Source organism: Camelina sativa, chromosome 12 (assembly GCF_030686135.1).
Source record: "Camelina sativa cultivar CO46 ecotype springtype chromosome 12, ASM3068613v1".
Taxonomy (NCBI): domain Eukaryota; kingdom Viridiplantae; phylum Streptophyta; class Magnoliopsida; order Brassicales; family Brassicaceae; genus Camelina; species Camelina sativa.
In genome coordinates this window covers 15,177,923-15,195,969 of record NC_141891.1, presented here as the reverse complement: position 1 = coordinate 15,195,969, position 18,047 = coordinate 15,177,923, and the positions used below count along the sequence as shown (strand labels likewise).

The window sequence follows — 18,047 nt, the reverse complement described above, 5'->3', positions numbered from 1 at the left end:
TTGTTTAATATTTATATAAGAAATATAGAGAGACTTAGAACATGATGATGTATTATTTAAGTAAGTAGATACATCACCAAAAGATAAATATGTATCAAGAGTAAAACCAAAAATTTGCTTCGTCCTCTTAGGGCAAACCATGAAGATATGAACATATAGTTTAGATGTTAGAATTTTCTCAACAATTTGAAGGGTTGCAGCAGTGACTAGAAATTTGGTTAATATTGTAGAAAAATTCATGAAAGTACTGTGTTCTTAGAGAAATAAAAATTAATATATGAAAAAGATTGGAGTTTTGTTCACTATCGAATGAAAGATAGTTAAATTAATGATATAATGTTGGTTGAGAAAAATACAGAGAGAAAAGAGGAAGGAAATTAAATTAAATTTTAGAATTGTATTCAAGAAATTGAATAGCTAGCAGGAAGAGAAGTTGTCTATCTTAATTATAACCATTAAAAAGTTAACCAAGCTGCATGAAAATCTTTTTGTTAAAAGAGAATTTGAGAGTCACATTGTATTTAGTTGAGAAGCTTAAATACAAATCATATATATAAAAGTAGAGTTTCAGTATCTCCTTATTGGTCCACTTGGCAATGCAATTTTAACAAAAAAAAAATCATATTAAAACACAAATTCAAAACAATAAATTTTCACATTTAACTCACATAATATAAAACTGAAATCTTTATAGCTTCTCCCTATAAATTATGCATTAACTTTATTTCTCCACTAAGTTGTATTAATCAATTGTATTAAAAAAAACAATAAATTAGAATTGTAACTCTAATTTTTCTAAATGTAATTTTTTATCATTTCTCTTCCTATAAATACTCATTATCTTATTCTCTTAGTCTATCACTCTTTCATTCTCTCATCTTCTTCCACTACTCTCAAATCTCTTTTTTGTTTTGTTTTGTTTTGTTTTGTATTTTTTTTGGTTATTGTTGTTGTATGGGTTATAAAAAATCAAATCAAATATCATTGTAAAAGCTTAGTTTTAGAGTTTGTATGATTTGATATCATTGAGTTTATATATTTATTTTAATCTTTCAAAATGTTTATCTCCATTTTCTATTTTATATTAACATCTTATAAGTCATTATTTTCATACTTCCTTACAATATTCACCACACAATAAGATCATAAAGTTGAAATGATCCATATATAATTATCTATTATGTCTTGGTTATCTCACATATTCATGTATCATTTTAAATAATTTATAAAGATCAATATAATATTTAAAGATCAATATAATTATCCATTTATCCATTTATAAAGACTATTTTGTTTTGTGATCCAATTGTTAAATCTGCAGAGATCAATATAATATATATATATATATATATATATATTTTATGATTTGAGGTTTTTGAAAACAAAAAGAACATAATTAAACAATTGGTTTTTTGTGTCTTTAATCAAAATAAAAAATGATCCAAAAAACAAAACATATTCAACTGGAACTTAAATATAAAAATAAAATATAATTTTAAAAATATCATTTCACTAAATTCTCTAAAGATGAAACCATTAGTATGAAATCTAGCACTATAAATTAAATTGATGAGTGAAAACCAAAAAAATATAAGTTATCCTTGGGATTTTAAAAATTATTGAGATTGAAGAATTCATATAATTTTATAAGAAAACTAATTTAGTTTGTCACTTAAAAAGTAATATTTTTTATTTTAAAATATTATGTGTAAGTGTTGAGTTTATATCAACAAACAACCAAATCATGTGATTGATTCAGCCACTTGGTATTCCTTTTATTTTAGGTTATAAAAAATTAAAATATTTATTTATAATTAAAGACATGTAACTCCATTTAACTCAAATGTAACTCCTATCCAATAATTGTACATTAATTCATTCCTCCTACTAACTTATTATCTTTCAAGAGAAATTATTTTTGGTTAAATTTTAATATTTTTTATTTATTTTGGTTGGCTAAACTTATATTCATATTTTGGTTGGCTAAATTAATATATTTCTCATGTAAAATTATTGTTTATAATATATTTCTCATTTCAAAGTTTAAAGCAATATATCATATATATATATATAAAAGTAAGGTTTTGGTCTCTTTTTATTGGTTGATTTTCATTTAATGTTTTCTTATTTTTTTTTATTTTTTTATTTGCTTTCTAATTGCTTTAAACAATATTTAAGATCCAATAAACACAATACATTTAACACATTTAACTCACACATTAAAATAAAATTATAACTGAAAATAAAATAAATTATGCATTAATCATATTCTATCACTCAATTCTATTCAAACACAATAAATTACTATTGTAACTCCATAGTTCTAAATGTAACTTCCATCATTTCTTATCATATAAATAAGCATTCTCTCAATCTATCATTCTCTCATATTGACATTCTTTTACTATCTCATTTTCACATTCTCTCATTCTCTTCTACAATACCTCAAATCATTTTTCATTTTTTTGTTTTTTTGATTTCTTATTTTTGTTGTATGGGTTGTAAAAAAAAAATGAAATATCATTGTAAATTGTTAATGCTAAATTTTAATTTTAGAGACTACATGATATATATTTTACATTGTTCTTATTTTAAAAGATTTATCTCCTTTATCTAATTTGGATTATTATCTTATAAGTAATCACTAGGATCGTACCCGCGCTACAGCGCAGGGGAATATTTATATATTTAAATATGATTTGTAGTAGAAATTAGATATACGTAAAGTATTATAGAATATTGCATTTGTAAAAATACACACTCATATCATATGTTTTATGGACCAACCCGTAAAAGATTATATTAGTATAAAATATACATTATAATAATACGCATTTACATTTTATATTTGACAAAATCAATTCGTAAAAAATAGATAATCACAATATAATTTTTTACAAAACAACCCGTAAAATATTGGATTTGTATATATATATATATATATTTGTAAGAAATACACACTCACAGTGTATATTTTAATGAACTAACCCACTAAAAAATTGTATGCATAAAAATATGCATTTGCAAAAGATACACACTCATAATATATTTTGACGGACCAACCCATAAAGAATTGCATTCAAAAAAATATCAATCCTAGCCTAAATATGTAAACAATTAATATAAACTCTACCGTATTATTGTGAGTTTTGCAAACCAACCCGTGCATTTTTGTAAAAGAGAATCCTATATTGTAAATCCTATATGTATATATATATATAAGATTGTTAGATTTGATTAACTTTTTGACAATATGATATTGAGAAGTAAAATTTTAGGATATTATAGATATTGTAAATCCTTATAATACAGGATTATAATACAGCAGAATTTTCAATCCAAAAAATATATCAACTTATATTTTTGGATCATTTTTTAATAATGTAGTGTTATTATATATATTTGGTCATTGTTTGTTCTTAAAGTAAGGTTACAAAGCCTATAATATATTATGTAATCCAAATGAGGAAATTTTTTTTTCCAACCAAACATTAAATAAATTAAAAGATCACTCCAAGGTTCAAATGAGGTAATTTTTTTACTTTAAATGATTCCATAAACCTTATAGTTTTAAAATTTTAATACAAATAATACAAAATATTATGATTAATAAGTGATTGCGATTGGAGTACTGTTTTTTTCTGGCAAAACATGTAGAAAAATAAAGAATGTGTTTTTTTTTTTTGTGCACCAAAGAATGTGTTTAATACATGACTTTAGATGGTCAAAGACAAAAAAAAATCCAAAGAAAAAAAAACTATAGAAAATATAATATCAGTTGGAATTCATACTTACCAAGCGTTTTGATACATATGGAACGTATTGATTATCTCCTCTTGTATATGATGTTGAATGGAAAAATATAATATCAGCTGTCATTCATGCTTGCCAATTTTTTATTCAAATATATATGATTTAGATCAGTAATAAAATGGATGTGGAAAAAAAAGATAAATAATAAAATAGTGGCACAAAGTTAAAATGCGTATACTAACCATACAAAAAAAAATTAGGCAAAAAAATAAAGCATAATTTCTTGAACAGACAATCATTATATGTTTGCGTTTTTGAGAATAAGCTGCAAAATAGATTACATAATTCGTATACTCACAAACAAACGACATGAAATATGAATGTTTCTATAACAAAAAATATACAATGACGCATTTGTTTGGCTTGATAATGAGATGTTCTGTACAAAGGTTTTCATAAGAAACAATGGAGATGTGTGATATATAGTTTGCTAATAAGATTATATATATAGAGGTCATAGATAATTAGGTTAGTCTTGTTTTCCATATGTAGTAATTTGAATTTATAAGCACAGTTTTGTTTAGAAAATTCTAAAAATCTGAAATAAATGATCGATTTGGTAATATAAATTTTGATTATCTTGTTTCCATAGATATCTCAAATAATATAACCAAATTAAATATGTTTACATTATATATACAATTTCGAATTTAATAGCTTGATTTTTATGGTAATAACTTTAAACAGTTTCCCTAAATATTAGCTCATTATTATTGTCTAAAACTTAATTCCTTAACATTAATTATTGTGTTTGATTTCGGGTTTATATCCATACCCAATAAATGATCCGATTTGCAAGTATCCAACTGTTAATTTCGGATTTTTTTTAATCTTTGACCCGACCTGAATTCAATTTTGTACTTCTCTTTTACTTATTTAGGGATTCTCTCTTCCTCTCCCACCAATATCAAATGTTGTTATATCTCATATGTGTTGTAAGAGTTTGATTCTATATTTTAATTTAGAAAGTATTATATATATATAGATATTACATTGTTCTATTTTTTAAAGATTCATCTCCATTATCTAATTTGGATTACCATCTTATAGTAAACATTCTCTCTTCCTCTCCTACCAATATCAAATGTTGTTATATCTCATATGTGTTGTAACTTGTAAGAGTTTGATTCTATATTTTAATGTATAAAATATTATATATATTTAACATTGTTTTCAATTTTTATTTTATTTATATAAAAAATATTTCTTTTATATTTCTTGCCTTTCTAATCTATTCATATTTATTTTTCAAATTTGCATAGTTAAATTTAAATTCACATATGTTAGTTTTAACAAAACAATCAACTTTATTTGAGAATTAGATGTTCCTATTCATTTTTAAACGATCAATTGTAACATATAAGCATTTTGTCTTGCAATCACAAGTTCCATTTCTATTGCTTAACTCCATGGTTAAACTATAATATATGTTGTCCTATTTGTAGGAATAACAACATACTTATTTAATTTATTTAAAAGAGCAGATGATTAAACGAAATAAACATTTCTCCAAATTTTATAATTCAATCAGTGAGTGTACTTATTATTTTGAAAAACTTTTACATTGAAGTTCATAAAATCATATAAGAAAACTAAAATACTATATCACTTCAAATTTGGAAGGAAACACTTGGTATTCCTTTTTAAAAAAGTCAAGATACATATAAAAATTTATTAATATTTAACTCACTTTAAAGACATTAAAGGTCATTTAACTCAAAAATAACTTTTATCCAATAATTTCATACATTCCTCCCACAAATAAAATATATATATATATATGTTCAAGATTGTATTTAAATATTACATAATTTTTTAGTTAGCTAAATTTATAGTCACATATATACAATATATATACATAAGAATTTATATTACTTATTAACACCATAATTCGACCCATTATTTGCTTAACTCAATATTGGTTTCAAAGCCAACTAAAGAAAAATAGAAACGATCTTATTGATATTAGATCAAAACATTGGCATACAAACATAATCACTTACACGGAAGATATTTTTAAAAAGTAACTTATTATTGCAACATCAACATATGAAGGGTTTACATAAGCAATTAATTTAGAAAATCTATAATACAATAAATGTATTGGAAACGATATCAGTCAATGATAAGATTGGATCCTCAAAAGCAAGAAACAACATCTTCATAATTCATAAAAAGTAAACGCCACAATTATACACATCTGAACAAAATGGTATAAACATATAGTGTATAAATAAAAGTGACGGCAAAGCCCGTATATGCCTAATTAAGACGAAATAATACAAAAGAGAAAACGAAAAAACCAAAAAAAAAACAAGAAAGTGCCAACTACACCACAACCCACGCGTTGCGTGGGGAAGCACCTAGTATATCTAAATACTTAAGTTTTAGACAAGAATTGTAAGATGTTTAAATTTTGTTATCTACCAATCAAATGTGCAAATGGTATGATTATTTTACTTCCTTCAAAAAATATGCTAATAGTTTTCGTCTACAAAAATTACTTTAGAATAAGATTTAGCTTTAAAAAAAATTTAGTAGTCTTTGTCTTCTCACTAAAAAATCTTAGGTTTTTTTGTTAATATATAATTTTTAATCTTTCATATGTAAAAATATAAAAAGCAAAAAAAAATATTGCAATAAATATATATATATAACTATAAACAAATTCGCATGTAGTGCAGGTATAACACTATATGTTCTCTATTAGACTCTTTATGTATTGAACACTTTCTAATAGTCTTATGTTCTCCCTTTTTTCTACATAAATCTCGTAGCTTCCTGATTTTTGCATTTGTTTTTTTATATTTTATTACTTTCTTTTCTTATATAGTCAACTGAATATAAAAATGATACTATAATTTGGGTTTCATTGAAAACATGGATAACTCACAAATGCACAAGACGAATGATTACGTGACTGTATATTTGAATATCGGTTTTTAATTTGGAAAATGTCATTTACTACATGAATTTTTAAATTTAGATTAAAAAAATATAAATTTAGTATAAAATTATTTAACCATTTAAAATATCAAATATTATTGACCAAACCCAGATTCATCTGTTGTTAAACAAGATAACTGAGTAACGAACTATTGTTCTTTTACTGTTTAACGACATATTGTTTGTGGCTTTCTCAACAATATTCTCACAAAATTCATGATTTTTCTGGTTAAAATTTATGTATTAAATGACATTTTTCCGTATTAAATGATAACTTTGTTACAATTTACAAAATAACTGATTCTTTATTTATTAATTCTAAAGTGCCTTTGAAAAAGTGGGTTATATTATCAAGTAACGGTCGGAGAATCAAACTTTACTAAATCAGTAACCATAATTTATATTATTGCTTGAACGATAATCACGTGGTTTGGTCGTAATTAAGGTCCTAAATATGTCAACTTTTGCCTGCCACATTGCAGACCAAATGTACTGATTCCACACCGACTGGTCTACAATATATTTAAATCATAAATACACGCTACTTTAAAAGTTAAATTAATTTAAAATATTATCGAGAATTGGCTTCAACATCTAGTTTAGTTTATTATAAAACGCTGTAATTATCTAATTAAGCATTTCGACAGATAATGGTAGTCAGAGCAATTTATACTTTTTAATGCTGTGACTATAAAAATGGCGCCCTAAATATATATACACTATATATATATATATATATATATATCATGCATGGATTAAAACACTTGTTCTTGTGTTTAGTTGTTTTTTTAAATTCAAAATGATATAAGACAATCGATTTTCATTAAACTATTAAATTAATTATACAATTAAATTTGAAATAAAACAAATTTTGTAATTGCTTTTAGTGTAGAAAATTAAACCAGTTAAACAAGTAAAATATTAGTTAAAGTGTTTATTTCAGAAATGAAATCAATTGGGATTTTAGCGATGATTCTTTTGAATTTTTAACGGCAAATCAAATACTTTCATATCACAAAGAGTTTACAAAGTGTAGAATCAAATACAATACAATGGTTATATGCAATATATATATATATATATATATTTGTAACGTTTATGGTCTTTGTTTCCTTTGTTTCAATAAATAAAATATCTATTTTATCACTTACAAAAATAAAGTTTTGTACATTTACTAGTTACTGTTCTTTTTCTTTCATATCAACTAGTATTGACACCAATGATATGTCGCATGCTAGTTGGAGAGTTGGAGCTATGTGTGTTTTTTTAAAAAAACATATAAGCAAAATGAAAGAAGATGGATTACCACCAACATGCACGTCTCGAGAAACACAGCACATTACGATGATATGATCAGTCGAAGAAAAACGTTTCCCAAGTTTATGATTTTCCATATGCATCCACAGTCAAATTATGGACCATCGAGAATAAAAGAATATAAAAAGAAAAAAAAAATATGAGCCACGGTCCCCAATTCCGGATATTCAGAATATTCCTAGTGAGGTGCCATTTTGACTATTAAAATAGACGCATCTTTGATTATTCCCCAGATGTGAAGGTAATTTGAAAACAAAACGGAACTTTTGAATTGATTATCCAACAAAACCATAAATTTCTAATCTATTTTTCTCATTCAAACCAGTAATAATTTCCAGAACAATATATAGTAAGTATTATCGTGTATGCTTACGTAACAAAACAAAGTTGTAACAGAAAAGAAAAAAAAAAAAGACAGAAGAGAAATCATACGTAACAGCAATCAAATGTATGGGAGAATCAGGTAACTTCGGTTCGGTCTTAACTGAAATAGTACATGACGACAAAAGAGATCTGATCCCTAATAAATAACGATTTTTATTAACTTCCAAAACTGACTCGTCTCGCACGCGCTTACGAGACTCACACGTGCGATAATCCCTTCATATACTAAATTCCCCATTTCTTTTAACCAAAGGAAAATTAAAAGGAAACAAAAAAAAAGCCCACAGCAGCAAAGCATCTAGTGTAATTGATCTCAACCGTCCGATCATCCATCTTGCCTTCACCGTTCACCAATCCCATCATACACACAAATCTCTCTCTTTCTCTCTTTCTTTTGCTGTTTCTCGTTCCTCTCTCTCTGGATCTCGCCGGCGAGCCGTTCTCTTGGGTGGTGAGTGTTTCTTATTTTTTTTTTGGTTTTTTTTTTGTTTGATACGAATTTTGTGGTTTAATTTGATTTCTGGATTCGGAATTCTCGATGTTCCTACATTGATCTTCTGGTTTCGATTCTTTTTTTTTTTTTTTTTTCCAATTATATGTATTCCTATGTTATGGATCCTAAGAACTTTGTATTTTCTTTCATATTGATACAACTTTTTCTAGGGTTACACTTTTGTTCTTGTATGTTTTCTTTCCCCAGAAAATTTAAGCAAGTTTTTGAGATTTTTTTTGTTTGTTAGTTACTGTTCTCAATTTTACACATCACAAGGCATTGTTCGTCTCTCTCTTTTTTTTCTTTCTATATCAGAATCTTTCCTGTTCTGTTTCAATGGAATATGCGTAGATTCTAAAAAGATGCTTGTGATTATATGCAGTAACAGTAGCAAATCAAAGCTATATAGCATCTCAGAAGAAAAAAGCTGAATTAGCTGTTGGATTCAATCCGTCTTCGATCGTATTAACCTGCGGTTTTAAGGTCTCCCATAGTCTTATTTGATCTGTAAATGGGCTGCTTCCATTCCAAGGCAGCAAGAGAATTCCGAGGACACGAAGACCCTGTTAAGCTTGCCTCTGAGACAGCTTGTAAGCATTACACTCATGTTCAATAAGTTTAAACCTCCTTTAGGTTCTTTCGATTTCATGATACGAGAATAATCATCTATATCATTATGATACATCTTTCTCTATTCACTTACATATGAGTTTTGAAGTTTATTAGCTTTCTGTTTTGAGGTCTTTACCTATCTGAATAAAGTGGATTTATTTCTTTTGTTTGTTCCTGGTACTTTGTTTTTGATCTAGCAGTGTCTTTTTCGATTTTCCAGTTAGTGTGAGTGAGGTTGAAGCATTGTTTGAGCTGTTCAAGAGCATAAGCAGTTCCGTTGTTGATGATGGTTTGATAAACAAGGTACAAAGACTTTGTTAAAGCTTGTTTCTTTTGACCCAAAATCTGGATCCTTCATGACCCCATCCTAGTATCTTTTTGTTCTTTACGCTATTCATCTACAGTATTTTTCAACTTTGTTGACTTTATTTCAGCTATAATTATTATTATTCTTCCATGCTGATCTGTCTGTTCCATATTGGCATATTGCATCAATTCAATGTATCGTAGGCCTTAATGTTTGACTTGAATTAAGTATTTTATTGATTGCTTTGATTTTGAAATTTTGAAGCTTTCATGGCCCCACCTTATCTCTCTTGGTTTTTTAAATTCTAGCTTCATGTGTGTATGCAGGAGGAGTTTCAACTTGCCTTGTTCAAGAGCCGGAAGAGGGAGAACATATTTGCTAATAGGGTAAAATCTCTGAGTTCCTCTTGCTTTTACAAACTTTGGTCTTATTGAAGAGTGATTTGAACCAAGACCTTCTTGGTTAATACTCCCTCTGTATCAAAATACTTGATGTTCTAGGATTTTTTCTTGTATCAGAATACTTGATTTTCTAGAGTATTTAATGCATTCTTATTTTCAAAATCAACTAACTATTTAATGATTTTGCTTTTACTATAAATAAACTATTAAATCAATCCATTTGTTCTAAGCATAAAAAAAAAAGCACACGGTTATATACATCATTTATTGTTTTGGGTTAATCATTTGTATTGTTTGGATGACATTAATTATTTTCTTAATCCTAGTGAAAATCTTAAAAAATCAAGTATTCTGATACAGAGGGAGTAGATAATAAGATCATGTCCACTAAACTAAACAATTATGGCTTCCTTGCAGATATTTGATATGTTTGATGTTAAACGAAAAGGTGTCATCGATTTTGGGGACTTTGTAAGATCCCTCAATGTTTTCCACCCCAATGCTTCTCTAGAGGACAAAATAGATTGTAAGTTGACATGAGAGAGAGTTTCATCAGATCTATTGTTTCTAGAAGCCTTTGTGAAGAGTTTTTACTGATTCTGGTTTATGATGTCTTCTCAGTTACGTTTAGGCTTTACGACATGGACTGCACAGGTTACATTGAACGCCAAGAGGTAATAACTAAATAATAATAACTTGCAAGCTTTGAAATACTAGTCATGAAAGATCTTTTGCCATGTTCTTGAAGTCAGGTTATTGAATGTGATGTTCTTTTGCAGGTCAAGCAAATGTTGATCGCCCTTCTCTGCGAATCCGAAATGAAATTGGCTGATGAAACCATAGAGATTATACTCGATAAGGTCTGTTGTTGTCATTGGTTTTGTTCTGTCTTGAAGTTCAAACATTTAGAGATTATGTTCTAAATGTGGTTTCTTTCTTTCCTTCTCGTTCATGAACAGACATTTGAAGATGCAGACGTGAACCAAGATGGAAAGATTGATAAACTAGAGTGGAGTGATTTCGTAATTAAAAACCCATCATTGCTTAAGATCATGACTCTTCCATATCTCAGGTATGGAAACCAAAAAGACAAACAAATAATTGAAAAAAATAACAAATGACAAATGTCAAATTCTTACTGTGTATACACCATAAAACACTGTGCAGGGATATAACGACAACGTTTCCGAGTTTTGTCTTCAATTCAGAAGTCGATGAGATTGCCACTTGAAAGGAACAATCTTGGTTTAAACCGAAGCGTACAATTGTTGGAAGCCTGATGGGTGTGTGTGTAATCAACAACATGTGTTTGTAGACAGTAGTAGTAATAGAGCATATTTTTCTTGAAATTGTTTCTTTTACCTGGAATTTTATCATTCTGGGTTCCTTTTTTATTCTTCTCAGATACAGTTTTGAAATCCTTGGTTTTAGCTTATAAAGAAAAAGAAAATGAGCGTTAATTACCATTCCTTTTTACTTCATATAGTTAGGAAAATGTTAATGAGTCTGTACATAACACATTCATACATTTGTTGTTTCTTAGTGTATTGATTTTTGTAAAGTAAAAGATTAAAGAGATTTGTTACATTAGTGCTTTATACGGGTCTGATTGTTCAAATCGAATCTTCAAAGTATAAAATTGTGAATATAAACTTTTGTTAGGCCCTTTACCTCAAAAGCTTAAAGTACAAAAATTACGGTCTTGCCACTCTCGTCTTTGCTCTTCTTCTTCGTCTCTCTCGACTTCGAGTTCATAGCAATTTAGGTCTCTTTTCTCGATTCGTTCTCTGACTAGAGAGTTAATGTTCTCTTCATTGTTACATTTCGATTTGGATTCAGCTTCTCTCCATCCCTTCTTGTGGTTTTGTTACCAAATTGTGTAGACTGATCTGATGTTTAGGAAACGGAACATAGTTCTAGAATCGTTGCGTCGGCTCGATGTAAGCAACGTAGAAACCCTAATTTCACGCCTCTTGTATAGCCGCACCTCAAATCCGGCTCTGTTCTGCACTAGTGTTGTTGAACCTGGTAGATTAAGCTGGGAAGTTTCTTCTCAAGTGATACTCAAGAAGAAGCTCGAAACAGCTCTTAAGGATCACCGTGTAGATGAAGCTTGGGACGTGTTTAAAGATTTCAAACGGCTCTATGGGTTACCCGATAGTGTAATTATGAATAGGTTTGTTACTGTGTTGTCTTACTCGTCTGATTCTGGTTGGCTTTGTAAGGCTAGTGATCTGACTCGTTTGATGTTAAAGCAAAATCCAGGTATGTTAAGTGGAGATGTTTTGACTAAGCTGTCGTTGTCTCTAGCGAGAGCTCAGATGGTTGAATCTGCCTGTAGTATTCTTAGAATAATGCTGGAGAAGGGTTATGTGATAACCTCAGATGTGTTGAGGCTTGTTGTGATGCATATGGTGAAAACAGAAGTTGGGACTTGCTTAGCTTCGAACTATTTGGTTCAGGTCTGTGATCGTCTTGTGGGGTTAAATATGTTGAAAAGAAATAGCAGTCCCGGGAATGTTGTGAAGCCTGATACGGTCTTGTTTAATCTTGTTCTTGGTTCTTGTGTGAGATTTGGTTTATCTCTCAAAGGCCAAGAACTTATTGAGCTGATGGCTAAAGTTGATGTCGTTGCGGATGCGTACTCGATTGTGATCATGTCTTGCATTTATGAAATGAATGGTATGAGGGATGAGTTGAAGAAGTTCAAGGAGCATATTGTTCAGTTACCGCCTCAGGTTCTTTGTCACTATCAGTATTTTTTTGATAATTTGTTAAGCCTTGAGTTCAAATTTGATGATATTGGTTCTGCGGGTCGGCTTGTCTTAGATATATGCAAGAGTAAAGACTTGGTTTCAGTTCATGATCTTGGATTTGATTCTGAAAAGCCTCGGGTTTTGTCTGTTGGGTCTCACCATATTCGATCCGGGTTAAAGATCCAAATTTCACCCAAGGTTTTGCAGAGAGATTCATCACTAGGAGTTGACGCTGAAGCAACATTTGTAAGTTATGCCAATTCCAAGCTTGTTATCACAAACAAGACTCTTGCCAAGTTAGTATATGGGTACAAGAGACATGATAATCTCCCTGAGCTATCAAAGCTTTTGTTTTCGCTGGGTGGATCCAGTTTATGTGCTGATGTCGTTGATGCTTGTGTTGCTATTGGTTGGTTAGAAGCTGCTCATGATATTCTTGACGACATGGTTTCTGCTGGTCATACCATGGATTTGGCCACGTATAGAAAAGTCTTGTCCGGTTATTACAAGAGCAAGATGTTGAGAAATGCAGAAGTTCTTCTGAAACAAATGACCAAAGCCGGTCTGATTACAGATCCATCAAATGAGATTGTGAGCTTACCAGATACAGAAGAGAAAGACAGTAAGACCACAGAGCTCGCGGACCTCTTGGTTCATGAAATCAATGCAGGAAAGCAAGTGAAAGTTTCAAGTATGCTCTACGAGCTAAACTCGTCTCTCTACTACTTCTGCAAAGCTAAAATGCAAGGAGATGCCTTAATAACCTACAGGAAAATCCCCAAGATGAAAATCCCACCAACTGTCCAAAGTTTCTGGATCTTGATCGACATGTACTCATCTCTAGGCATGTACCGGGAGATCACGATCGTATGGGGAGACATCAAAAGGAACATTGCGAGCAGTAACTTAAAGGTAACACAAGATCTGTTAGAGAAGCTTGTGGTGAACTTCCTCAGAGGAGGGTATTTCGAGAGAGTAATGGAGGTTATCAGTTATATGAAGGAGAACAACATGTATAGCGATCTAACCATGTATAAGAATGAGTATCTTAAGCTTCATAAGAATCTATACAGAACCTTGAAAGCAGCAGACACCGTAACAGAAGCTCAAGCCCAGAGACTTGAGCATGTCAAAGCCTTCAGGAAACTTGTTGGTATAGTATGATTGTATGATCTTAATTCTTATCCTCTGTAGTCTGTAGTGTTATATATACAACCAATTTTTTTTGTTTGTCTAAAAAGTTTAATTCATATAAATCTTGGGCCTTTCATGTATAAAAAGCTAAATGGGCCTGATTCGTTTATAACCTTGCGAAAGTTGCTGGGTGAACACGTAAACTCGCTCGGGTCGGACATTAAACTCTCGGATCCGAGCCATTTGGGGTTTGGTAGTTATTCCTATTTCCGTATAATTCGATCGGAAGCGGAAGCTCTCTGCAACGGAAGGAGAAAAAAATACCTAAAATTTGGTCATGGATTCACCGCCGAAGAAGAACCCTATGGATGATTTGTTCGGTGAAGATTCCGACAACGACTCACCATCTTCGCGTTCGAAATCGTCATCTTCCGGTAATGCTTCTTCGTCTTCGTCTTCATCCTCGTCTTCTTCATCTTCGTCTTCTGCGGCTGGAGGAGATGGAGATGGAGATGGGGATGGTGGTGGTGCGGATTCTGGTAGCGCAAGCGATAGCGGAAGTGGAAGTAGCGGCGGGAAAGAGGAGCATGGAGATGATAGAGTAGAGAGTTATAGGAGCAATGATAATGGAGAAAGTGGGATTTATCCTTATGAAGAAGAGGAAGAAGAAGAAGAAGATGAAAAGGATCTTTTTGGGTCTGATAATGAAGAGTATACTAAGACTCCTGCAATTAGCACTTACTCAATCCCTGGTAAGTTCGTCTTTGTTTGTGATTTCATACTTCTATGATACAAACAAACTATATAATTTGAGGTTATGTATTTAAGAAGTCTTTTAGAAATCATTTGATGGAAACAAGAACATAGTAAAAGTAGCATGATACTGCATTTTTCAAAACTCTCTTGTAACTGTGTTCTTGTTCTGCATATTAAGATCGTTTTTCTGAAGCTTTCGTTTTCTCTTGATTGTGATTGATGTGATTTTTCATGATCACTATAATGTCAGGGTGGAACCTTTTTCTCTCACTTTTGTCTCGTGTAAATAGTTCTGAGACTGAATTGTTTTTTTTTTGGCTTTTGAGTTTTCTCTGACTAGTAAGTTTTTGCTGATATGAAATATGACAGTTTTGCCTGCGGGATGGAGCAATGATAACCATGGTGGGAGAGGAGGAATGGGGCGTGGACGTTGGCCAAATGGGAGAGGAGGACCTGGGCTTCTTCCTCGGCCTGGACCTTACCCTGGACGTGGTAATCGTGGTGGTTTTGGAGGGAGATACCAGAATTATCAGCGTGATGAACGTTTTGTTTCTGAGCTTAAGCTTTCGAAAAGCAAAGAAACTTTGGCTAGAAAACAAACCAACTTTCAGGAGGTAATATATCTCTAAGAACACTGTTTCAACTTTGAAATTATTTTAGGCAGAGCTAACGGTACTTCCTGTTTAATCTATGTCTATATTTATGAATATGGTAACACGTTTCAATTTGCTTGATATTAACAGCCATGTGAGCTTACTAGCTACAGTCGAGTAGAAGGTGGAGAAGTATTCTATGATGAGCGAGGATTGGTGAGAGCTTTTGGTATTATTGTTCCTTTAGATTCTCTCTTTTCTTTCTTTGAGTATGTGTATATATATATATATTTATTTAGGCATATATACGCAGACATGTAAACATACCAAATATCCCAGAGCTTATTTGTATCTACTTTGTTCTTGATCCCCAGAGGCTTTTCAAACGTCATGTTGCTGAAGAGATTGGAGCGGATTTAAATCAAGGTTTTGATACTTTTATCGAGAAAAAAGGTAGGAAACTAGTGGCCCCAGTGTACTGTATGTGAACTATTAGCATGGGTAAAGTGAAGAAGTGTGATATTTTCAGCTGACTAATTTTTATTTTTTGTGGCAGACCTGGGCTCTGAGGGCTTTGGTGACATGCTTGGCAGCATTAGAGCAAAGAACATTTCGCTGGAGAACATTCATTTTGTGGTATGAAAAGATGGTGTAAATTAGTTCATTTCACTGTCAATTCATTACTTTGAAGAGGTTATCTTAACGGTGTCTTTTATTTTTCCTTTTTTGGACAGACATTTCGTAATAATTTAAACAAGGTAAGTGAGATCGCCTTCGCCCAACAGTTATTTGACCTTTATGATACCAAATGAATCACTCGGTGCACTTTGTTTTATTCTTTAAGATATTGGGGGCTGCTTACAATCGGCATGAACCGTGGGAAATGGGAGTGCATAAGAGAAATGGTACCATATATCTAGATGTGCATAAACTGCCTGAAAGACCGCAGAGTGACTTAGATCGCCGCAGGTAATGTTCATTTTAATTGTATAGGAGAAAAAGAGTGATTCTACTAGTTTTATTAGAAATGGTGCTAAAGAATGTTTGTGTAGAAGACAAAGTTAGAAAAAATGAAGCAATGTTTGAAAAAAATGGGTCATAAGAGTTTATATAGCTGCACTATATATTCATTGCTACTAAGAAACTTGTTGTTATATTTCCATCAGATGTTATTGGGGTTATTGTTTCGAAAGCCTTGCGACGGAAGATCCAGGAAGAGCTTATGGAGAAGAAGTCCATCATGTGGATGCAAATGTTGAATTTTGTTCTGTTGTGAAGACTAAACTTGGAGCTCACCGGGTTCTGATGGGTGCTGAAATGGACTGCTGTGATGAAACTGACGAAGGAAGAAGGATTTACATAGAGTTGAAAACATCTCGTGAGGTATGCCTCTTCTTGCTTTAGTTTTGCTAAAAGCTCGTTTGATATTCAAGCTTCTCTTTTTCATTTCACACACGTACACATTGGTCAGTAATGTCCCTACTGTTTGTTCTCCAGTTGGATGATCGTACTGTAGACAGATATGAAAGAGAGAAACTGCTTAAATTCTGGGTAAGTATGATGTATCACAGGTTGCATGTATAATCTTTGTTTCTCAATTCTTGTTCAGTGTTAAATGGTAATAACATGCTGCAGATACAATCATTCGTAGCAGGAGTTCCATACATTGTCGTTGGATATAGGTATGAATTTGCCAACCATTCTAAGGATAAACTCAAAAGGTTTAAACCTTTCGTAATCAAGCAATAAAATTCAAGTAAACGTCTCCATTTCCGTTTTTAACTTGGTGTAGAGATGATGGAGGGAGACTAGTACGCACAGAGAGACTAAGAACGAAGGAAATTGCGCACAGAGCCAGATTGAAAAACTTTTGGCAGGTAAGTGTTATCAGTTCTCATTACAGACGTGAATGGTAATTGTGTATAATTAATTGTATCGGTAAGATTGAACACAATGAGTTTTGGGAATTAGGGAGGAGTGTGCTTGGCTTTTGCTGATGAAGTTCTTTGCTGGCTATACGGCACTGTTAAAGAAAGTAAGTTTATTTTTTTACATAGAACATGGGAGATAGTCTTTTTAAAATTTATATTTTATAACAATGAGTGTTTTTTTGCAGACGAAGATTACATACTTCAGTTCCAGCATCCTTTCATGAGGCTAGAGCTTCTTCAAGCTCAGTCTTGTCCTGACGCCATCACTAACCATGTTCACCTTCTACAACATCCTGCATCACCAGAAGGTCCAGAACCACCTCAGTAACTTTGTGCTTCTTGGATGGAGTCTTAGTACTTAGGATCCAAAATCAAAATTTTAAATAAAGGTTATGGTTTTGGATTTTCTTTTGTAACATTTCATTAACCAAAAAACCAAAACATTGAAAAAACTAGCGCTTCCAATTTTTACTTTTTACCTTTACGCTGTTCTATCTATGTGAAAACCAAAAGCGAATTCAACAACCTGGGCCGGGCCAATTTAACGCAGTCCAAACCTTATATAGTCGAACCACGTGAGCGTCACGTGTCTCTCTCTCTCTCT

At 31.1% G+C, this 18,047-nt stretch overlaps 3 protein-coding genes across 4 annotated transcripts; all 3 read left to right on the top strand.

Moving 5' to 3' along the window:
- Nucleotides 1-8,631: 8,631 nt before the first annotated feature.
- Nucleotides 8,632-11,871, top strand: LOC104731802 (calcineurin B-like protein 1). 2 transcript variants are annotated; one of them, XM_010451287.3, is made up of 9 exons: nucleotides 8,632-8,911; nucleotides 9,336-9,543; nucleotides 9,786-9,868; nucleotides 10,199-10,258; nucleotides 10,691-10,799; nucleotides 10,895-10,947; nucleotides 11,053-11,133; nucleotides 11,233-11,345; nucleotides 11,441-11,871. In XM_010451287.3, exons 2-9 carry the CDS (start codon nucleotides 9,465-9,467, stop codon nucleotides 11,502-11,504), a joined length of 642 nt encoding a protein of 213 aa, XP_010449589.1. In that variant the 5' UTR covers nucleotides 8,632-8,911; nucleotides 9,336-9,464; the 3' UTR covers nucleotides 11,505-11,871. The 2 variants fall into 2 exon arrangements, with proteins under 2 accessions (XP_010449589.1, XP_087335077.1); XM_087478951.1 differs by having other exon boundaries at nucleotides 8,710-8,911; nucleotides 9,342-9,543.
- A 289-nt stretch (nucleotides 11,872-12,160) lies between these two features.
- On the top strand, nucleotides 12,161-17,925 carry LOC104731800 (NAD-capped RNA hydrolase DXO1). The gene is made up of 13 exons (XM_010451285.3): nucleotides 12,161-14,915; nucleotides 15,289-15,533; nucleotides 15,663-15,728; nucleotides 15,887-15,965; nucleotides 16,069-16,148; nucleotides 16,247-16,270; nucleotides 16,357-16,481; nucleotides 16,679-16,895; nucleotides 17,010-17,063; nucleotides 17,148-17,194; nucleotides 17,305-17,389; nucleotides 17,484-17,547; nucleotides 17,629-17,925. The coding sequence occupies exons 1-13, from the start codon at nucleotides 14,501-14,503 to the stop codon at nucleotides 17,769-17,771; spliced, it is 1,644 nt and encodes a 547-aa protein (XP_010449587.1). The 5' UTR covers nucleotides 12,161-14,500; the 3' UTR covers nucleotides 17,772-17,925.
- Nucleotides 12,166-14,309, top strand: LOC104731801 (pentatricopeptide repeat-containing protein At4g17616). Its single transcript, XM_010451286.3, has one exon. The coding sequence runs from the start codon at nucleotides 12,166-12,168 to the stop codon at nucleotides 14,191-14,193; it is 2,028 nt and encodes a 675-aa protein (XP_010449588.1). The 3' UTR covers nucleotides 14,194-14,309.
- Nucleotides 17,926-18,047: the final 122 nt, after the last annotated feature.

Bases quoted from the DNA above. Each gene is read 5' to 3' on its own strand.
- LOC104731802 (XM_010451287.3), top strand. From the start codon at position 9,465: ATGGGCTGCTTCCATTCCAAGGCAGCAAGAGAATTCCGAGGACACGAA. The intron at 11,134-11,232 runs GTCTGTTGTTGT...GTTCATGAACAG, and splicing joins TAGAGATTATACTCGATAAG to ACATTTGAAGATGCAGACGT. The intron at 11,346-11,440 runs GTATGGAAACCA...AACACTGTGCAG, and splicing joins ATGACTCTTCCATATCTCAG to GGATATAACGACAACGTTTC.
- LOC104731801 (XM_010451286.3), top strand. From the start codon at position 12,166: ATGTTTAGGAAACGGAACATAGTTCTAGAATCGTTGCGTCGGCTCGAT.
- LOC104731800 (XM_010451285.3), top strand. From the start codon at position 14,501: ATGGATTCACCGCCGAAGAAGAACCCTATGGATGATTTGTTCGGTGAA. The intron at 14,916-15,288 runs GTAAGTTCGTCT...GAAATATGACAG, and splicing joins TAGCACTTACTCAATCCCTG to TTTTGCCTGCGGGATGGAGC. The intron at 17,548-17,628 runs GTAAGTTTATTT...GTTTTTTTGCAG, and splicing joins ATACGGCACTGTTAAAGAAA to ACGAAGATTACATACTTCAG.